We start from the raw sequence: 22478 nt of genomic DNA, 5'->3' as shown, positions 1-22478 counted from the left end.
AGTGTTTTTTAGAAGGCAATATATTGTTTATTTCCATATTATTGAACATAAGCATATCACTGGCCTACAGACGACAGCAATCCATTTTGCAATTAAAATCATCAATCTGTTCGAGATAGATTTATTATTAGGGCTTTTCTAAAGATGCATCAATGTACACGTGTCAGACAGGCACTTTTGGAGCATCTCACTTTAATTGCGTTGCATTGTAAACAGCAATTTTAAGTCGTTGTGTCAAGTTAAACGTACTTTGAAAAACAAGTTTCGAGATCCCTGCATTCGGAATTGTGCTCTGTTTGAATGCAAAAACTTGTTCTCATCTTGTGCTGTCGCTAGTGTCACAGCCTGATTTGTTGTCTGTACAGTTGCACGTTGCGAATACAGCTGGAGTTTCGCTTACTGCCCCCTGCTGAAAACATGTGGAATTTCAAGCTTGATTTGCTCAGATGGTAGGAATATTCCTTTTTACCATCTGGGGACATGATTAATTGCGTTCATTTTTTTACGTTATATTTTATATAATTAATCACACTGAAATAACGCGTTAAATCAACAGACCTAGTATTTTTGTTTTGCATTACGGTAATAAGGTCTAAATTGTTTGCATTACAGTAACAAACTTTTCCAGTAATGTTTTCTTTTATTCAATTAATGTCACAATCCCAAAAAAATTTTATGGACCTAAAAAAAAAGGCATAATTTACTTTATGCAAAATACAATTTCTTATTTCTTATAATTTTGGGCTGAAATGTGACCTGGACATGTTATTGACCATCTTTGTGAGATTCACTCAATGCTCTGCAGAGCACAGACATGACTACAGGTTTTCACACTTGCTGAAGGTGTTATCAGAATCACAGAAGCGAGTCATAAACGCTGACTTGAGGGGTTAATTCAGCAGCTTTGAAACAGAAATCATTGGGTTAATGATGCAAGGTACTCATGGGGCATGTGTTGTGTTTCTCACCACAGAGCCACTGATCAAGGGCTCGGTCCGCTGAGCTCTTCATGACGGGCAGGAACTCGGAGCTTAGCAGCAGACCGCGGCCCTGCTGATGAGCGTTTCTCAGTCTCTGCTGCAAAACTCTGCTCTCACACAGCTCCAACACCAGCTTCATCTGCCACAGACTGAACGTTTCACACAGATCACCGCGCTCCAGAGTCCGCACGGCCTACAGAAGCAATTACACACACACACAAATGTGTAAGTGTTGAGGGTCTTTATAGAACAGACAGTTTATTAAACTTAGGAAGTTCAGTTTCAGTTATAATGCTGCTTTAGCACCAGTGGTTTACAGTGCGACACTTTTGAAAATTATAATATGTAACAAGAAATTTGAACTAATTCGCAGGTAAGTGTGTGTTATTTCCGGCTACGAGGAACGCTGCAACACAGAACATGCATAATAAGTAAAAGAGTACTTTCTTTAGTTATGCAGGCAAGTAGTATGAATACATTCCGGACATAATTCATTCGGGGACCTGGGCATTGTCGTATATGATGTAGTAACAAAACATGCAAAAATGATTTTGTTAAACAAGCACCATCTGACCACAATGAACAACTTTCTTGACGTATATAAAGCACTTACAGTTGAAAAGAGCCACCCGACTTGTGGTTCTCTGCCGTTTTTTTAAAATGCGATTGATGCTGACTATCACCCCTGGAGTTCGCGAGTTCGAATCCAGGGCGTGCTGAGTGACTCCAGCCAGGTCTCCTAAGCAACCAAATTGGCCTGGTTGCTAGGGAGGGTAGAGTCACATGGGGTAACCTCCTTGTGGTCGCTATAATGTGGTTCGCTCTCGGTGGGGCGCGTGGTGAGTTGTGCGCAGATGCCGCGGAGAATAGCGTCTCAGACGCAACTGAGATTCGTCCTCCACCACCCAGATTGAGGCGAGTCACTATGCCCCCACGAGGACTTAGAGCACATTGGGAATTGGGCATTCCAAATTGGGGAGAAAAAGGGGAGAAAATCGGAGAAAGAAAAAAAAAAATGCAGCGTTTTGAATGTGATGTCTCCTCAGCTCCAGAGGGATTATGAGATAGTAAAGTGTCCAGTGGATGTGCACTTCAGAATCTTAGCGGATGTAGTAGGTCATCCGGGTATTTCTCACCTACTCTTTTATGAATACAGAGGATTCGGACACCCTACTGCTTTGTCATACTGTTTTTGGCATACTATATAGTAGGGAGGTATGCATGTTCGGACGCTGCCACAGTGTCACATCAGCAGAGGTTCTGCCCATTATGACACATGCTTACTCTAACTGACCTGGTCAATAGACATGTGTGTTGGCAGCATCTCTGGGTTTTCCTGTGTCACACATTCATACAGAATTGCCGACAGTAAGGCCACAGTGTCCTGCTTCTGTAAGAAACAAAACAGGAAGAAAAACAGTGTGTGAAAACTACAGCAACACAATTCATATAATTCAATGAACTGTCTGGAAAAATAAAGGAACATTGCAGGCTATATTAAACTTCATGTGGCACAATTACAACATTAAATGAGTAAATTAGTTTTCATTTTTGGGTGAACTTTTCCTTTAAAGATTGACAAACAAAAAACCAAAAGGCTGTCAGAAGTTGTAACTTTACAGTGACATGTTTTGCAGTCCAACAAGATTATACCATTTCATTCTACGACAAAAGTTTTTGAATCTTTCTTAAGTTTGAATCAAACTTCACAAATGCATCCTGTAGACTGAGGGCCTGTTAGTCTCCCAAACAGTTATTAAAAGATCAAGTTGTCTCAGAATAGAGAATTTTTTCCTCTGACAGCTATTAACTCACGGACAGGACTTTAGATCTATAGGCAGTGCCTTTGGCACATTAACTCATGAAAGATTTCTTCCGACCGCGTGAAGCAGGGCTTTGCCTTAAAACAACATGTTTACTGTCTCACATGCTTCATGTTTTCCGAGGCTCTGCAGAAATATTTGGCGAAGGAGACCAAAGAGGCATCTGAGGTGAAGGTTGAGATGGCCTCGGGCTGTGGGGGAGAAAATTGAGACAGTGGGTGGGAAGGGGAAAAATAGCTCATTGACATGAAAACTAAATTCTTTGCTCCTCTCGTACAATTTGAAAGAACACATTATGCTGAATTAATCCAGATTGGAACACAAACTTTACTCAAACATCCAGAAATATTTTTATATCTTTATCCTCTGTATTTGCATGAATGGTCTTAATGAAATGCTTGACTTGCATTCCAGCTTTACAAACAGACTGTTAAAATATATACAGTATGTGGAAGATGAGCTACAGTAAATATGGACAGGCCTCGGTCAAACCAGTTTGTGGACAGTGGATTCTTCTGTAATATTTATTGTATACACACACCGACCTTGAAAGTGCGGAGTTCAGGGTTTCTGTTGTTGGGGTTGGGGGCCAGCAGACTCTTCCAGCCATGAGGGTCGTCCTTGTAGGGTAGCTGACCGGCACGCAACTTAACATACAGAACGCCATCTCTGGAGAGAATGGATCTAGAAAAAAGAATTTACTTAGCACACCCTGTTCGGAATCACACACATGACAACGAAGGAATAGTTTTGTATGGCTTTTTCTTACCGTGGAACACAAAAGAAGACATTTTGAAGAATGTTCAAGCTGCTCTTTTCCAAAAAATTAAAGTATACAATGACCAGGTGCTGTCAACCTCCAAAAAGGACTAAAAAAGCACAAAAAACACCATAAAAGTAGGTCATACGTCACATGCGATATACTCGAAGACCTCTGGAGCCATTCAATTTTACAAAATTATATACAAAATTCAAGTTATTCATGGAAAATTGCTCTCAAATCTCATTTACCCTTGCATATGTGTCATAATCGTGTCATAATCGATCAAGAGAAAATGCAGAGCGATATCTTGAATATTCGCGATATACATTTGTGATGATTTTGCTAGCAGTCATCAAAGTTTCAAAGTGACTCAAGACTATGAAAACAAAGGCAAAGTTTGATTGATTTCTGTGATACAGTTTAAACTGTTTCAATAAATCGATTCAAAACACAGATTCAAAGATTAACTTGCATCATCAATAAAAACTGCCTGCATGGCATTTTTCATGTTTTTTTTCCCCCTTTTTTAAATAAAATATTATGTTGATAATACATATACGGGGGGGGGGGGTATTTTTATGAAAAATAAAAAACTGAAATAATCTTGCTTGCATAAGTATTCAACCCCCACACATTAATATTTGGTCGAGCCACCTTTTGCTGCAATAACTGCTTTAAGTCTTTTGGGGTACATATGTACCAGCTTTGCACACAGTGACGAAGTGTTTTTGGCCCATTCTTCTCAGCAGATTTGCTCCAGGTTGTTCCGGTTGGTTGGGTGATGCTTGTGGACTGCAATTTTCAAATAGTGCCACAGATTCTCAATAGGATTGAGATCAGGATTTTGACTGGAGCACTGTAGGACATTTATCTTTTTGTTCTTGAGCCACTCCAATATTGCTTGTGCCTTGTGCTTGGGATCATTGTCATGCTGAAAGGTGAATTTCCTCCCAAGCTTCAGTTTTTTAGCGGACTGAAGCAGGTTCTCTGGCAGTATTTCCCTATATTTTGCTCCATCCATTCTTCCTTCAATTCTAACAAGATACCCAGTCCCTGCTGATGAGAAGCATCCCCACAGCATGATGCTGCCACCACCATACTTCACTGTAGGGATGGTGTGTCTTGAGGCATAAGAAGTGTTAGGTTTGCACCACACATAGCGCTTTGAGTTTTGGCCAAAAAGCTCTATCTTGGTCTCATCTGACCACAAAACCTTCTCCCACATCGCTGCTGGGTCACTCACATGCTTTCTGGCAGACTCCAGACGCGCTTTCAGATGGTACTTTTTGAGTAACGGCTTCTTTCTTGCCATCCTCCCATACAGGCCAGCGTTATGCAGTGCTCTTGATATGGTTGACTGGTGCACCATTACTCCACTCCCAGACCCTGAACTCTGTAGCTCCTTCAAAGTGATTGTTGGCCTCCTTTTTGTCTCCTTTTTGTTAGAGCGCTGAGTTTTGAGGGACGGCCTTTTCTTGGCAGTGCCTGGGTGGTGAGGTGCAGCTTCCACTTCCTGATTATTGATCCAACTGTACTCACTGGGATATCCAAACATTTGGGTATTATTTTGTACCCTTTCCCTAATCTATGAATTTTTATTACTTTATCTCTAACTTCTGTGGAATGCTCTTTGGTCTTCATTTTCCTTCAGATTCACAGCCTGACCAATGATCCTTCAATAATGTGATTGCAACGTCAGTGATTCACAGGTGGATGCCAATGGTAAAGTAATTGTGTCCTCATTAGGGCAACTTCTTTCATCGGTGAAACCTGGCAGCTTCCACAGCACAGGGGTTGAACACTTATGCAAGCAAGATATTTCAGTTTTTTAGTTTAGTTTTTTATATATATATATATATATATATATATATATATTTCCCAACATAAAACCAATGTCACCTAACAATAATTGATTTTGAGTTCCAGTGTTTTAAAATAAAATATCAAACAGAATGAAATTTCATTGCACCATTTGTAATTCAGTAATATGTGATAACTGGTCAGGGGTCTGAATAATTTTGCAAGGCACTGTATATAATATATATATATATATATATATATATATACACACACACACACAGTTGTGCTCAAAAGGTTGTATAGCCTGGCAGAAATTGTGCAATTTTGGCATTTATTTTGAAAATATGACTGATCATGCTTTTATCTTTTATTTAAGGATAGTGCTCATATGAAGCCATTTATTATCACATGGTTGTTTGGCTCCTTTTTAAATCATAATGATAACAGAAATCACCCAAATGGCCCTGATCAAAAGTTTACACACCCTTGAATGTTTGGCCTTGTTACAGACACACAAGGTGACACACACAGGTTTAAATGGCAATTAAAGGTTAATTTCCCACACCTGTGGCTTTTTAAATTGCAATTAGTGTCTGTGTATAAATAGTCAATGAGTTTGTTAGCTCTCACGTGGATGCACTGAGCAGACTAGATACTGAGCCATGGGGAGCAGAAAAGAACTGTCAAAAGACCTGCGTAACAAGGTAATGAAACTTTATAAAGATGGAAAAGGATATAAAAAGATATCCAAAGCCTTGAAAATGCCAGTCAGTACTGTTCAATCACTTATTAAGAAGTGGAAAATTCGGAGATCTCTTGATACCAAGCCAAGGTCAGGTAGACAAAGAAAGATTTCAGCCACAACTGCCAGAAGAATTGTTCAGGATACAAAGAAAAACCCACAGGTAACCTCAGGAGAAATATAGGCTGCTCTGGAAAAAGATGGTGTGATTGTTTCCAAGGAGCACAACTCTATTTACATATACACACACACACATACGGATACAAATAAGACAATATATGAGATTATAAATATTTAGATATGCGGATAAAAATGAGACAATATGAGATATATATATATCTCAAACTACTGTTTTAAAATAAAATATATACTGTATATAACTTTTTTGTAAAAAATAAAATAAATAAAACTACAAAACTGCACACATTTTAATTCAACTATAATTTATTACAAAAAACTTCCATTACTGTTGCAAATATATATATATATATATTTTTTTTTTTTTTTTTAAGTACACATTGTGATATGAACAACCTGTCTGTAATGATACTGATTTAATTTTCACAGCTCTTGATTTATTGTCTGAAAGTAATGAAAATTTCAGTTCAATAAGTGAGTCAAATGGTAATTCAGTAACAGCTCTGCCTGATTCAGTGATTTCATCAAGACTGATTCAAACCGGTAACTCATGAGTTTGTGAGTATTTTGAACAAGTCATTAAAAGAACCAGTTCAAAAGAGTCTTGTGAACTGGACAACACTTGTCACGTTTTGTTTTTGTGTGCAGCCCACTCAGACAACTCGAAAGATGTGTTTTCTTGCCATTATTTTTTTTACAATACACTGTCTTGTAAATATACTTATCTCATTGCATTCAATTTAGACCAGCACACTAATTAAAACATTTTTGCTATTTTTTTGTGGATACTGTAGAGGTGCTGTAGGTTCAGTAGTGGTGGAGCGCCACTTCAGAAGACTTGAAAGAGCGCAAAAGTCACGTGGACTACTTTTATAGTGCTTTTTTGTCATTTTTGGAGCTTGACAGCACCAGACCCCATCTACTTTTCTTGTATGGAAAAGAGCAGCATAAATATTCTTCAAAACATCTTATTTTGCACTCCACATAGTCTTCCAGGTATATAACAACATTTTGGGGCGAACTACTCCATTAACCTACACACAAACTTACTGCAGATGTTGAGTTCCTTTGCTGATCTCAATGTTTAGCTCCCAATATCTTGGACCTTTCACCTTAATCTGGAAACAAAAAGACAGAATGTATTCGTGGGCAGATTAAGAATGTTATATTAGAGTTTGCATGGGCTATATTTGCTTAAGTGTTTTTATTTATTACCTGTTTAAGGAGGTGCAGTTCAGGCAGCATGGTGGGAGCCATCAACTCCACGGTCGTCTCCTCGTACCACTGCGTCTCCTATAAAACATGCATGCACAAACAGATTAGAAACCTAACGGCCATGCATCACAATGTATATGTCTACTATGCATGATTGTATGCCTGCTGAGTAGAGGCGTCTTTAATTTAGGTGAACAGCTGGTCTCCTTCCTTTAACTGTTGTCATTTAATTGAAAAGATGAATCCTCTTAAAGCTCCAGGAGAGAAGTGGTCAACCTTCAACAGCCCTTCACTGTGTGTTTATCATCCAAGAAACTCTTTGATGTGGCCTAATGCCTTCACACGCAACAGGGCAGCTAGAAGTTACAAAGTGGAGTTAAAAATCACCTTAAAGCACCAGAAAAATAGCCCATACAACTTGTGCACATGATTCCAAATCTCCTGAAATTTAGTCGTTATTCACTGAAAATCTGGCCTTCCACTAAATCTCTGAAATCTATTTTGCGCTTTTGCATATTCAAACTAGGTGCATCGCAATTAATTAAAAACAGTTAAAAACTCAAAACTGGTGCATTGCATCTTCAAAAAAAAAAAAAAACAAAAAAACATTGATTTGAGAGCTGCAGCAGAGGGGAAGATTTTCAGTGAACAACGGCTTAAATTTCTGTCTGTTCCTCACACAAAGCACACTGCATTAGTCGTATGAACAACTTTTATGATACTTTGATGACGCTTTTTTTTGTTGTTGTCCTTTTTAGAGCTTTACATGCCTTGCTCACTATATACTTTCACTATATGGAATAAAAAACAGTGTGAACATTACTTGTGTTTCACAGAATAAAGAGAGTCCAACAGGTTTGGAATGACATAAGGGTGAGCATACGATTACAGATTTTTTTATTATTGGGTGAACCAACTCTTTAAACTCCTATATTAAAAATATTTAAGATCACATGAGCAAGTGCACACTTTAAAATCCATGTCAAAACCAGCAGCACATGTGACATACATTATAGGTGACATCTAGAAGAGCGTAGCATGGTTTGAGCGTGTCCACGTCTACAGGCACCAGCAGACGAGGTTCTGCTGCGAGAACAGCCAGGTGACGCAATGCCTGGAGGTGATATCTGCAGAGAGGAACACAAACATATTCACATGCAAAAAAAAAAAAAAAAAAAAAAGAAAATGCCAACATTAAAGGCATAGTTCACCCAAAAACTTAAATTATCTCATCATTTACTCATCCTCATGCCATCCCAGATGTGTATGACTTTCTTCTGCAGATCACAAACAATATCTCAGCTCTTTTGGTCCTCACAATGCAAATGAATGATGGTAAGGACTTTGAAGCTCCAAAAAGCACATAAATGCAGCATTAAAATAATCCATATGACTCCAGTGGTTAAATCCATGTCTTCAGAAGCGATATGATAGGTGTAGGAGAAAAACAGTTAAATATTTACATTTTTTTTTTAATATAAATTCTCCTCCCTGTCCAGTAGGTGGCGATTTGTATGAAGAATGCATATCACCAAAGCAAAATAAGAAGAAGGTGAAAGTGAAAGTGGAGATTTATGGTAAAAAATGACTTAAATATTGATCTGTTTCTCACCCACACCTATCATATCACTTTTGAAGGCATTGATTGAACAACTAGAGTTGTATGGATTGCCTTTATACAGTGCATCCGGAAAGTATTCACAGTGCTTCACTTTTTCCGCATTTTGTTATGTTACAGCCTTATTCCAAAATTGATTAAATTCATTATTTTCCTCAAAATTCTACAAACAATACCCCATAATGACAACGTGAAAGAAGTTTGTTTGAAATCTTTGCAAATTTATTAAAAATAAAAAAAAAAAAATTAAAAAAAAAAACGAAATCACATGTACATAAGTATTCACAGCCTTTGCTCAATACTTTGTTGAAGCACCTTTGGCACCAATTACAGCCTCAAGTCTTTTTGAGTATGATGCTACAAGCTTGGCACACCTATTTTTGGGCAGTTTCTCCCATTCTTCTTTGCAGGACCTCTCAAGCTCCATCAGGTTGGATGGGGAGCGTCGGTGCACAGCCATTTTCAGATCTCTCCAGAGATGTTCAATCGGGTTCAAGTCTGGGCTCTGGCTGGGCCACTCAAGGACATTCACGGAGTTGTCCCGGAGCCACTCCTTTGTTATCTTGGCTGTGTGCTTAGGGTCGTTGTCTTGTTGGAAGATGAACCTTCGCCCCAGTCTGAGGTCCAGCGCGCTCTGGAGCAGGTTTTCATCAAGGATGTCTCTATACATTGCTGCATTCATCTTTCCCTCGATCCTGACTAGTGTCCCAGTTCCTGCCGCTGAAAAACATCCCCACAGCATCATGCTTCACTGTAGGGATGGTATTGTCCAGGTAATGAGCGGTGCCTGGTTTCCTCCAGACATGACGCTTGCCATTCAGGCCAAAGAGTTCAATCTTTGTTTCTCATGGTCTGAGAGTCCTTCAGGTGCCTTTTGGCAAACTCCAGGCGGACTGTCATGTGCCTTTTACTGAGGAGTGGCTTCCGTCTGGCCACTCTACCATACAGGCCTGAATGCTGCAGAGATGGTTGTTCTTCTGGAAGATTCTCCTCTCTCCACAGAGAAATGCTGGAGCTCTGTCAGAGTGACCATCAGGTTCTTGGTCACCTCCCTGACTAAGGCCCTTCTCCCCCGATCGCTCAGTTTGGCCAGGCGGCCAGCTCTAGGAAGAGTCCTGGTGGTTCCAAACTTCTTCCATTTATGGATGATGGAGGCCACTGTGCTCATTGGGACCTTCAATGCTGCAGAAATTTTTCTGTACCCTTCCCCAGATCTGTGCCTCGATACAATCCTGTCTCGGAGGTCTACAGACAATTCCTTGGACTTCATGGCTTGGTTTGTGCTCTGACATGCACTGTTAACTGTGGGACCTTATGTAGACAGGTGTGTGCCTTTCAAAATCATGTCCAATCAACTGAATTTACCACAGGTGGACTCCAATCAAGTTGTAGAAACATCTCAGGGATGATCAGTGGAAACAGGATGCACCTGAGCTCAATTCTGAGTGTCATGGCAAAGGCTGTGAATACTTATGTACATGTGATTTTTTTTCGTTTTTTATTTTTAATAAATTTGCAAAGATTTCAAACAAACTTCTTTCACGTTGTCATTATGGGGTATTGTTTGTAGATAATAATGAATTTAATCCATTTTGGAATAAGACTGTAACATAACAAAATGTGGAAAAAGTGAAGCGCTGTGAATACTTTCCGGATGCACTGTATGCTTTTTGGAGTTTCAAAGTTCTGGCCATGATTCACTTGCATTGTGAGGACCTACAGAGCTGGGAAATTCTTCTAAAAATATTCATTTGTGTTCAGCATAAGAAAGTAAGTCATAAAAATCTGGGATGGCATGAGGGTGAGTAAAAGATGAGAGAATTTTCATTTGGGTGAACTATTTCCTTAGTGGAAAAGTTAATTTCTGACCCTGAACAGTACTGTTTTATCATTTAAAAACAAACTACTTTTTTTTTTTTTTTAAATGTTAAGCTTAAAAGTGTGCTTGTGCTATGTTTCATTCAAATAAATGTTATCTAATGCAAAGACATTGTCATTTTTAAGTGTCCACTGTAACAAAACAAACAGCATGTTAAGTAGATACAGGCAATGAAGATTCACTATTCGGTGTAACAAGTGTCATTTGCAGTAAAAGTAGCTTTCCACAGAAGTGAGGACAACACAATTCACATCAACCATTTACAAGTGTCATTTGCAGTTAAAGTGAAAGTGGTTTTCCACAGAAGTGAGGACAGCACATTTCACATAAACCATTTTTTGCTCATTGAGAGACAGTGTGTGTTAACAGCTGCAGTGGTTGTCATTGTTTTTACCTGTTGTCTGTGCTGTGAGCAGGAAAATGGGGATAAAGCGCACAGAGAAGAGCGGCAATAGCTGAGTTGGAAGTGCTGAGTGTGTACCTGTCAAAAAGTCACCTTACATTGTTTAAAAAACATTAGGCATGTATTTAGTGTTTTAGGCCTTGATTAAGTTTTTGACTTTTCTATGACAGCATGCTACAAACTGAACGAGGTAAACATAAATCAACGAACATTACAGATCTGAAAATGAGCACAAAACAATGAGCACAAATGGTACATATTCAATTGTCCCCCGAGGCAGTATTTCAAAACGCATGTGGCACGCACACAATTGTCTAGTGAGGGAGGAAATTGGTCATCCATTGTTCAACGGTACTATTTGTGCTCTTTAAAAGGCCTCAATTAAAAATAATGGCCGAGTTGAAGGGTGCACTTGAACATGTTCTGACAGGAAGAGGGGCTCTTATAATGCATGCCATTGACCTGGTTAGAGGTCCCAACATTTCTCTTAAAAAAAAAAAAAGCTTGCTGAAGAGCCCCTGTACCAGCCCACCACATCACCTGCAAGGGCGTCACAGAGGCACACTTGTTATGAGGCTGAAGCAATACAATGCGTTATCACAACAAGAATTCTTATTTTGGGCGGGATCTGCCGCTTGAGCTAAATTTTGCATAACATTTTTTAAATGCATTACTGAGCAGAAAATAGAAACTGGGGTCAAAAGAGATAAATAGGCCAGTTTGGAAAATAAAAGTTCATTGCAAAGAAGTGTCATAAAGGCTATTATCAGTTCTTTAAATGGCTAAATAGTTCAGGGGCCAAAGTAAGAGATCAAGATAGGGGCCAAAAATACAGCCATACTCTCAGTGTGGTTATTTAGCTTAACTTAGCCAGCTATTGTTTATCTATGACAGTTTTAGGGAAATTACTAACAAACAGGAGCAAACGACATTTAAGCTATTAATCGGACGATATCTTTTATATTATGGTGACAGCATTAAACTGAGCACATACATAGAGCCAGTACAATTAATATTACATTTAAAACATTTCAGAGAACAACAGCAGTAATATTATATAAAATAGTTATTTTACTACATAAAATAGGTAAAATGACAAACTAAAACATTACTGAGTTATGACTTATACTTTATGAATCAGTGGACCTATCTTTTAAAAGGGGTCATGTCATGAGGAATCCAATTTCCCTTGATATTTTGACATATAAGAGGTCATTCTACTATTAAAATGTAAATGTAAAATGTAAATTCCAGAACTCCAAACTTAATCCCCAATGCAATAAAAGCATCTATTGAAACCAAGCTGCCAAAACGCCTCGTAATTTCCGCGACAACACTACGTCACTTGGGGTACTCATTAATTCAAGACGGCCTCTACAGCAATAACATCAATGCCTATTTTAAAATCATCACACCCATGGCCCCGCCCACTGGTGCTCACTTGGCTCGTAAACAGAGACAGAGAGAAGGACAAAAGGCCTACAGTCTGTGGCCTCACTACTCCTGAGCAGGAAAGGGGACCCATCTGGACTATTCTGAATTATTTTTGCATACAAACATGCACTACACAGACGTCTTTGACTGTTGTCATCTCTCTGGCACACTTTTAAAAGATGCAGTGTCAAGTTAAAACTCTGAAGAGATGCGTTTCATCAGCTGCTGTGGCTTCTGTTGTTTTGTTGTTTAAACTGCTCAACAAACTGTTCTTCACCTGTCAGCACTATTTTTAATTGTTGGTGTATGTAAACACGCACTAGATGGACGTCTTTGACCGTTTTGATTTGTTTCCGGCGATGTGCACCTCAGTGCAGGATGATAAACTGAATGTGTGCGTCTTGTGATTAAAGCAGTCATAAAACGAGTCTCTGCCAAGGATCTGTCACTGAAGGCTATGGGATAGTTAAAAACACTATTGGACTCGATCAAAAACGCAAGTAAACAGTTCCATTCATTAATGGCTTGAGGCTGTCTACATTGGGATCGTCGACACGAACTTTCTGAAACGTTTCTTTGTGTTGTTGGCAGTAGTAGCGCCAGCGCAAAATGGAACGGGATATCTGTTTGTTTACTTTTGGAGTGACGCGCCACAATGAACGCTTACATGGCAGAACAATTTCAGAAAAAAAATTCTATTCTGATGCAATGCGTTGGCTATGCGTCGTGTGTAAACCATGTAATGTACATTTCTAATGTTTTGGTGCTTGTTCATTCTCTTCCGATTGAGTTTCAAAAATGGCTGAATTTGAGGGGCTGCACGCTTTTAGCCAATCATAACAGAGGGCGTTTACGTTGAAGTTTAAAGGAGGAGCTAAGGCAAAAATCGAGCTTTCAGAAACATGGTCAGAGAGAGGGTGGGAAATGATCATATATTACAAAATGATGACTGTTTTGGTGACAAAACTTTACTAACATTATCAGTGGACCCTTGGGGAAGATAATGAAACTATAAAAAAGAGCATTTCATGACCCCTTTAAGCAGATGATTGAAACGAATCATCTGAACGAACTGATTCCCTACAAAATGCAACCAAACCCAAATTTTGTGAGCACTATTAAATGATTACTCTTGAATCAGTGAACCATTGAAATGAATCATCTAAATAATCCAATTCACTAAAAAGTGTGCGTGTCTACTATTAAGCACTGAGTGATGAATCAGTGAATCATTTTTTGGACTGAATTTATGGACAGAAATGTCTGAACAAAATGATTCCCTATAACAAACTGCCCAAACCAACTTTTGTGAAAACTGTTGAGTGATTACTCGTATTAATCTGTGAATCAATTTTTTTAATCCGTTCACTGAAATTAATCATCTAAAAAAAACTGTTCACTATGAATTATAGTTTTACTTTTGTAACCACTATTAAGCACCACTGAGTGATGAATTGGTGAACCTATTTTTTAACCAAAACATTGAAACGAACTGTCTGAACATACTGATTCCCAAAAACAAACAAACTAAAACCAAATTTTGTGAACACTGTTTAGTGATTAATCTTATTAATTTGTGCATCTGTTCTTTGAACAAGTTCATTGATATGAATCATCTGAATAAACCAATTCACAAAAAAGTGTGCCGTTTGTAACGCACTGAGTGATGAATCAGTGAATCATTTTTTTTTCAATCAATTCATTGAAATGAACTGTCCAAACTAACTGATTCCCTACAACAAACAACCCAAACCAACTTTTGTGAACACTACTGAGTGATTGTTATTATGAACTAGTAAATCTATTTTTTGAACAAGTTCATAAAAATTAATAATCTCAAAGACCCTATTTAGAAGATAAACGTATGACTTTTGTGACCACTATTAAAACTATTGATGAATAGTGAATGAGTGATGAACTTTTTTTTTTTATTCAATTAATTGAAATGAACTGTCTGAACAAACTGATTCACTAAAACAAGCCATCCAAACCAACCAATTCCAACACAAATGTATAAAGTGAACTGCAGGGCAGTACGGGTAAAGCTGGACTCTGAGCTGATCTGACATCAGTTTTATCTATTTCACTGAATCAGTCATGATTTTGGTAGAAAGATTCATATCAACCTCACTGGAGAACTAACCTTCCTCCACCGAGGAAGAGCAGGCCCAGAGCCATGTGATGTGCCATGTGGAATCCATAGTTCATCTCGCCAATTGTGCGTTTGTGAAGAAAGCGACACAGCTGTAACACTTTCAAGTTCCCTGAACCGGCCATCACCATGGAAACAGCCAGGAGCACCATACTCAAACACGTCTGCAGGTTATACTGACCGGTCTGGAGGATACACAAACACAAGTTGTGTGAACAAACATTTCTGATTACATTAGGGTGAACTGCATAAATGTGAACAGCTGCTTACCACCGTAGCTGTAGATGTTGTCAAACACTGCATGAAGTTTCGTGCAAATTTGTACTAAAATATAAGGGAGGAAAAAAATGTTACAAAAAAAAATTAAGAAAACTTCTATACTACCATGGCCTTACCATTAAGGCTGGGTATTAATACAGATTTCCAAATTCATTTCGATTCTGATTCACAAGCTCTCGGGTTCAGTTTCGATTGGATATCAACTCACATTGGTATATTTCTGTTACAATGTCCATTTTGCTTACATATGAAAGAAATTCTCTCTCACCTGAGAACCCGACAGGTCAGTATTTCAAGTAGGACTTCAGTTCGGGTCGGGTTTGTAATTAATGAAAAGATAAACAGGCCTAAATGAGTTAGGGGCCGTTCACACCGACCGTGTTTTTGCACACGTCTGCTCCGTTTTCCCATTGTTTTCCTATGTAAACACATGCTGGATGAATGTCTTTGCCTGTTGCACCACATCTTGCTATTTCTTCAGCGTCACGCACAGGACCGGCAATTTTTAAACACTGTGTTAAGTTAAAAAGATCTTCAAATTTTCAAATGCATGTCGAGACACCTGCGCTCCGTTTCATTCTTTGCGCTGCATCTAGATTGTTTTTAGCGCAGGTGTCACAAAGATTCAATGTTCTGAACAAGATCAGGCTGCATAGAGGGGACTGTTGCATTGTTTCATATTATTCCAGATTGTTCAGCACCAAGCAAAGTTTCAGCGAATAAACGGTAAGGCAATGTTTTTTTTCGGTTCTGTTCTAGTGTAATAAGGGGCTGCCGTGCCTTGTTAAAACTATATATGTTTACCGTTTCAATACTGCTACGAATGTTGCCTATATGCTTACATAAAATACAGCCCATTGCAACAGTACTTACTTGGAGAAGAAATGATAAAGATAGTGAGCAATGTCTGGTACGGGTCAGGTTTCATTTAAAGGCCCGTGCAGACCTCTAATTATATTTCATCATTAGTTTTTCATCATATTGGTCACATTTTAGCTTTTGAAAAATGTTCATATTTAGTGAATTCCATCAATAAATGTCTTGAAATTACGTATATTATGTTGCATATATATTTTTGTTGCAGGTTTACTGTTTACTTGCACAATTTGTACTATTTTCAATTATATGTAGAACACACACTAAATTAGTACTGTCTCTTTAAGACCACCGGCATAAGCAAGTGAACACGGCATGGTTTCTCTAGCGCATTCATGTGCATTTTGGGTTGCTGCATTGAGTAAAAGATCGATCTTGGGATTTAAGAATCGAAATCGTTCAAATGAAGATCGCAATGCATCGGAAAATCGATATTTTTACCCAGTACTACTTATTCATATATCACAGTATTACCATGGTATAAGTCCAAACAAACATGGTAATACCATGGTCATTTTTGGTACTATTTTGTTAGTGTCAGTAAAATGTCCTCTCACCAGGCAGTCAAAAGCATCTGAATTTGCAGAGCCAGCAAACCGGAACCCCACGGCCAAGCAGCCTCCAGCGATTATATAGTCATGAGCTTGACTGTGGAAAGATCGACATTTTAGCCTTATTTCACTCATTCACTTTCAATAGAAAAACTCTCAGACCATCCATGGAAATACTAAACAGACATTTATAAGATTATTGAAAACACCTACACATCAGTGAGAAACAGACTATAGAATATGTGGCAATAAGAAATACAGTATAAATGTAAAGTGTAAAATTATGTTCCTTTGAGAGAATGTGAACTCACACTAAGGTTTCCATGTTGAGATCTTCAGAGACGGTCGCCTGTTCCTGGTTTCCAATGTTTTCTTGGATTATCTAAAAAAATAAAACTCAGTTAATCATAATGTTAAACGAGTCTGACTCTGTCTTTGTTGCAGCAATGAAGAACAAATAAAACTGAAGAATAACGGGCATAACTGGGTACAGTAAATGCAAAAAACAACAGATTTTCATGCACAATTGTAAAAACAGTGAAAAATGTTACACATTATGTTAATGTTGCTATAAGTACATTTACATATGGTTAAAAACAAACAATTACTGATATTAGTGGGCCATTAGAAGCCAGAGACCAAAAACATCATGAGCAGGCTTTGATTTAATGGTCAGGAAATATTTAAATATATAACAAATGAAATGCAGAACAATCAAAGATAGTTGTTAATAAATAAAAACATTTTATTTCAGACAGACGTGAAATTGTTGTCGCTGTGCAGGGCATCAAATATACTGTCTGTTGTGAGCTAATCTAAATCACTCCCTTAGAAACCCCATTGCAGCTCTTAACTTTTTTCTTCATGCTTGTATTAGTTAACAACATTAGTTAACTTGAACTAACAATGAACAATATTTTTACAATATTTAATAATCTTAGTTCATGTTAATTTCAACATATTCTAATTCATTTTTAAAATCAAAAGTTGAATTTGTTAAAATTAGTTAATGCACTATGAACTAACAATGAAGAATTGTATTTGTATTAACTAACAAAGATGAATAAATGCTGTAAAAAAATGTATTGTTCATGATACCTAATGCATAATGTTATAAATGGAACCTTACTGTAGGTGTTACCAAATAACATTATAAAATGAACAATAAATAATACAAAAATGAAAAGGTTTGCTAAAGCAGTGTTTCCCAAACTTTTTTGATGCAAGTACGGCCACAGCACCATCAGTACGGATGAAGTACCCCTTCACTGACACAAACCCAAAAAAGTGTACCAAAAAATTAAATATAATTATTAATATTGATTTAATCTATTGACATCCCTTTATCAATACCCATTAGGGCTGGGTATTGATAAAGATTTTCCGATTTGTCTCAGCTAATGCTGTTAATTATACAGGGGGCCTTCTAACTTGGTACATTATGCAATATTAATTTTACAAATTAGTTTTTCATTATTTTGGTAACATTTTAGGTTTTTAAAAATGTACAAATCCATGTATTCCATCAAAAAAGATGATAACTTGAAATTGAGTATATTATAATCCATGTAAGGTTGTTAATGATTAATCGATATACGATTAATCTTCATTAAGAATTTCGAAGATTAATTCATTTCAGGACAAATGCGTTCAGTAACAATGCCTGCAGACTTGGATAGGGCTATCTATACAGTCATCCGCTGCTAGAGGGCGCTTGCGCACAGCATGTCATGTCTTGTCCACATGACAGAAGACGAACGGCACAGATGAAGATGAAGCGGACTCAATGTTATCAGTGTTGGGGAGTTTCTCTATGAATGAACATTATTATTTGTGCTTACACCATGATAAAGTACAACATGACAACAAGCACTTATGATCTGCTGGTCTCCTTTTCTCCATCACAACCTATAATATGTCAGTGATCGCCAGGAAAGCAGATTAAGCTGACATCTCACCAGCTCACCAATCTCACCATTATAGTAAAACAGTAGGGTACACGCACATATTATTTGTAGTCCTCCATGTGCGTTTTGCGGTATTAACGTTAATGATTAATCGATCGTTGATATCCATGACGATCGATTATGAAAATGTCTGAAAATTGACATTCCTAATTGCATGCATGTTTTATTACGTGTTTATTGTTTACATGCATCATTTGTACTATTTACAAGTATTTACATTGATATGTAGAACAAGTGCTAAAACGGTACCGTCTCTTTAAGAAAACCAGCAGTTCAACTATTGAGCACATATTAATGAGAAAGTCCATGGTTTCTTTTCCTCATCCGTGCTACAGTATGTGTGATTAGAATTAATGTTTATTTTTTGTTGTATTTGATCAACAAACTGTAATAAAAAAAAAAAAAAAACAGAAAGTTAATAAAAGAGACATTATTCACTGTCCAAAAAGAAAAAAGAAAAAAAAAAGACATTTGATAAAACTGAGCCCAGACTGCAAGATGTTTGGGTAATTTTGCAAAGTGTTTAGAATAAACTCTAAATAAAATGGCACTGCAACAGCTAAAGAATAGTGAATTTCCTTCACAATTAAAAAGGCCTCGAACACTTTGAGAAATCACAATGACCTTCCCGTTCCGCTTCTCTATTACTCAATGAGCCACAGACCAACTGTGCAGCTGCAGTGACCAAAAAGCCTTTTACTTTTGCAACACTATTATTGCTAAATGTCTGACAAGCCTATGAACCAAAACGAACAATGGGGAAGCGAAAACATGACTCGAAGAGAACATGTCAGATTCCTCTTTTGAGGAGCCAATCGGAAATGGAATGCAACATTAGGGCTGACAGAGCATATGTGACGTGCTATCAAAATTAGTCGAAAGTCGTTTTTTTTTTCCCTCAGGAAAGTTATCCAATGTCAATCGATTGAAAGAATTTACTCTAGAGAAGAGCATATTGCTAAAATGTTAAATATCACTGTCAGAGATGTGATAAAAGACTTGGAGTGGATACAACTAATTTAAGAATACTTAACTGCTCTGGTGCAGGTGGATGTGCAATATACGTGTGGATGTGCAAACTCCATCAATAGCCCAGAGAATATTCCGGGTTCAATTCAAGTTAAGCTCAATCAACAGAATTTGTAGCATAATACTGATTACCACAAACATTTTCAAAAAAAAAAAGAAAAAAGCAAAAATCTGGGTTACTTTAGGCACTTTCAATGGAAGTGAATTGGTGGCACAATTTTTTAATCCTAAAATACTCACTTTTTCAAAAGTATAGCCATAAGACAAACAATTTGCGTGTAAACATGATTTTTAGTGTGATAAAAATCACTAACCTTTTCTATGTGAAGTTGTAGTCAATTTTACAACTTCGCTGCCATGACGATGTAATGTCAACAAACCCTAAAACCCTAAAATGATGATTTAAACAACTTTACAGCTCAAATAATACATGCGCTTTAACAGAAGAATTAATATAAGTGCTTTCAAAAAATTATAAGCTTCACATTTCTGCGATTAAACCCTCCATAAACTGGACACATTCACTTCCATTTTTCTGCTGCTTTTAAAGAAAAGTGGGGAGTCGTCGAAATTATTTTTTGTGGTAATCAATATTATGCCAAAAATGCTGTCGGTTGAGCTCAACTTGTATTGAACCCAGAATATTCATTTAATAGGCACGTGTGTGCAAAGAACATGCATGAGCAGTGTCCCTGCATTCAATTTTTTTTTTCTTAAACTGTTATTTATGTTCAATTCTGTCAAATATGTTCTAAACATTGTTTTGAATCTTTAGAGGCTGTTCTCTCAAAAACAAGGTTTTCTAACAGCCATGATGATTGATGATTATACCTCAGCAATGGTTTGAGTTAGAAACATAATTACAGTATATAATCAGAAAGCTGAGACCTTCCTTTTTACTAAAGTGAAAATATCTCAAAATGTGACTCTGCATCAGTACTACTCAAAATGATGATGCAGATCACATATGTTCGAGGAGTTTGCTGCATTGCCTCTGATGTACCTGAGGAACATTGCTGGTCACCCACTCAGCATTGGGAAAGATCTCATCCCACATGATAAGACATCTGGCCAGCGTCTGTAGAGAGAACAAAAACAAAACTCTTTCACTGCTATTAAACACTGAGTGCTCGATATAAAGATATTTTAAGGCTATTGTTTAAGAGGGAAATGTTTTAAGTCACTTTCTTTGGAAACATAAGGCTATGGTTCCATAACCTAGTGAGTGCGTCGTTTAGCCTCTCTGATACCAGCATCTCTGATAACACGCAACAGACTTTCATGTTGTTTGTCACCAAAACCTATCATATGTCTTCAGAAGACTTGGTATATGGCGCAAGAGTTGCATGGACTACTTTTATACTACTTTTGCACCATTTGGGCAGCTTGAAAATGAATCACTATCCACTGCCATTGTATTCAAAAGACCGTCCAGGATATTTATTAAAAACATCTCCTTTTTGTGTTCCAGTAAGTCAGTCATATGGGTTTGGAACGACATGAGGGTGAGTAAATGATGACAAAATTTCCGCTCCTTTATTCTTATTTGGCAAAAAATGTGTCTTTATATGCAGCATACTTCGTATGCCAGCGTAGGTAGCATGTTTTGGAACAGAACTATAGTCTGTTAGCCAGTGAAGAACCTCTGAAGGAAATGAGGTCTCTTTTGGCTAACAAATATATCATGCTGTACCGAACTGACCAAAAATAAGAGCATCCTGCAACCCCTGTGGGTAAAAAGTGTGACTTCACTCAATGTGAGGTGTTAATGTGTAACCCCCAGAGCACAGAGTGAACTTCTACCCTGCAGATAGCTCTCTTACCCTCAACAGCAAAAACTCAGGCTTGATAAAGTCCAGCAGGAACATGGTGTCTGGGGCTTTTAGCCAATCAGCTACAGACCTGGAGTGGTCCAGAGAGACAGGTGTGAATATAAGAAGAGGTGAAGGAAACCAGCCTTATTTCTATGCATTTCCCTTTTTCTCATAGATGACATTGTTTTCACAGAAACAGCATTTGCCTGTTTTTTATTAAACCAAAAAAATCTAACAAAAAAAAAACAAAAAACTCACCTATTGTTTGTTTTCAGGTAGATCATGGCTAGAGCAAGCGTTGCACCAGGACAGGTCACATCCACATTGATAGTGTCACCCTCCTAAACAAAAACAGCAACAATGTTTAAATTGAAACATGCTTTTGAACATTATTAGTATAGTCGAACAACAAGTTCATAATTGTCATCTTACGGTAAACTCTATCAGTATGCAATATGTATACCGTGCACGGTACAGTATGTATAATATGCACATTTGCGGTATGTCTTTTTGAAATCCACTCTTCTCAAGATTTTATTTAAACTAGAAAAAACGACGGACATTGACAATTATTTTTATTTTCACAAATCATGTGGCGACATTATTTTCATGCCAGTTAAGCACATTTTCCCCATTACTCTCATTACTGTTATGCAAAACAAATCTACTCATTACTGTAATGTGAAATTATATACAGTGCATTCATAAAGTATTCAGACCCCTTCATTTTTTCCACATTTTATGTTGCAGCCTTACGCTAAAATGCTTTAAATTATTTATTTTTTTCAAATCAATCTACACTCCATACCCCATAAAGACATTCGCAACTTCGCAAATTTATTAAAAAGAAAAAATTTAAATTTCACATTGACTTAAGTATTCAGACCCTTTGCTATGACACTTAAATTTGAGCTCAGGTGCATCTAATTTCTCTGGATCATCTTTGAGATGTTTCTGGGACCACATGTGGCAAATTCAATTGATTGGACATGATTTGGAAAGGCACAAGCCTGTC

At 37.5% G+C, this 22478-nt stretch overlaps 1 protein-coding gene across 6 annotated transcripts in view; it reads right to left on the bottom strand.

The window, feature by feature from the left end:
• The window catches only part of LOC127413520 (anaphase-promoting complex subunit 1-like), a 110666-nt gene that overhangs the window by 1950 nt on the left and 86238 nt on the right, over positions 1–22478 (bottom strand). For all 6 annotated transcript variants that reach the window (XM_051650723.1, XM_051650726.1, XM_051650725.1 and 3 more), the window contains 15 exons: positions 21722–21804; positions 21473–21551; positions 20653–20727; positions 16965–17035; positions 16660–16750; positions 15218–15271; positions 14939–15132; positions 11353–11439; positions 8471–8588; positions 7462–7539; positions 7297–7364; positions 3349–3487; positions 2908–2994; positions 2275–2370; positions 969–1173 (listed from right to left, as the gene is read on the bottom strand). In XM_051650723.1, the coding sequence (XP_051506683.1) occupies positions 969–1173; positions 2275–2370; positions 2908–2994; positions 3349–3487; positions 7297–7364; positions 7462–7539; positions 8471–8588; positions 11353–11439; positions 14939–15132; positions 15218–15271; positions 16660–16750; positions 16965–17035; positions 20653–20727; positions 21473–21551; positions 21722–21804 (1525 nt within the window). The remainder of the gene's footprint in view (positions 1–968; positions 1174–2274; positions 2371–2907; positions 2995–3348; positions 3488–7296; positions 7365–7461; positions 7540–8470; positions 8589–11352; positions 11440–14938; positions 15133–15217; positions 15272–16659; positions 16751–16964; positions 17036–20652; positions 20728–21472; positions 21552–21721; positions 21805–22478) is intronic.

This window comes from Myxocyprinus asiaticus, chromosome 23, assembly GCF_019703515.2.
Source record: "Myxocyprinus asiaticus isolate MX2 ecotype Aquarium Trade chromosome 23, UBuf_Myxa_2, whole genome shotgun sequence".
NCBI lineage: Eukaryota > Metazoa > Chordata > Actinopteri > Cypriniformes > Catostomidae > Myxocyprinus > Myxocyprinus asiaticus.
This window is presented reverse-complemented; position numbering and strand designations above follow the sequence as displayed.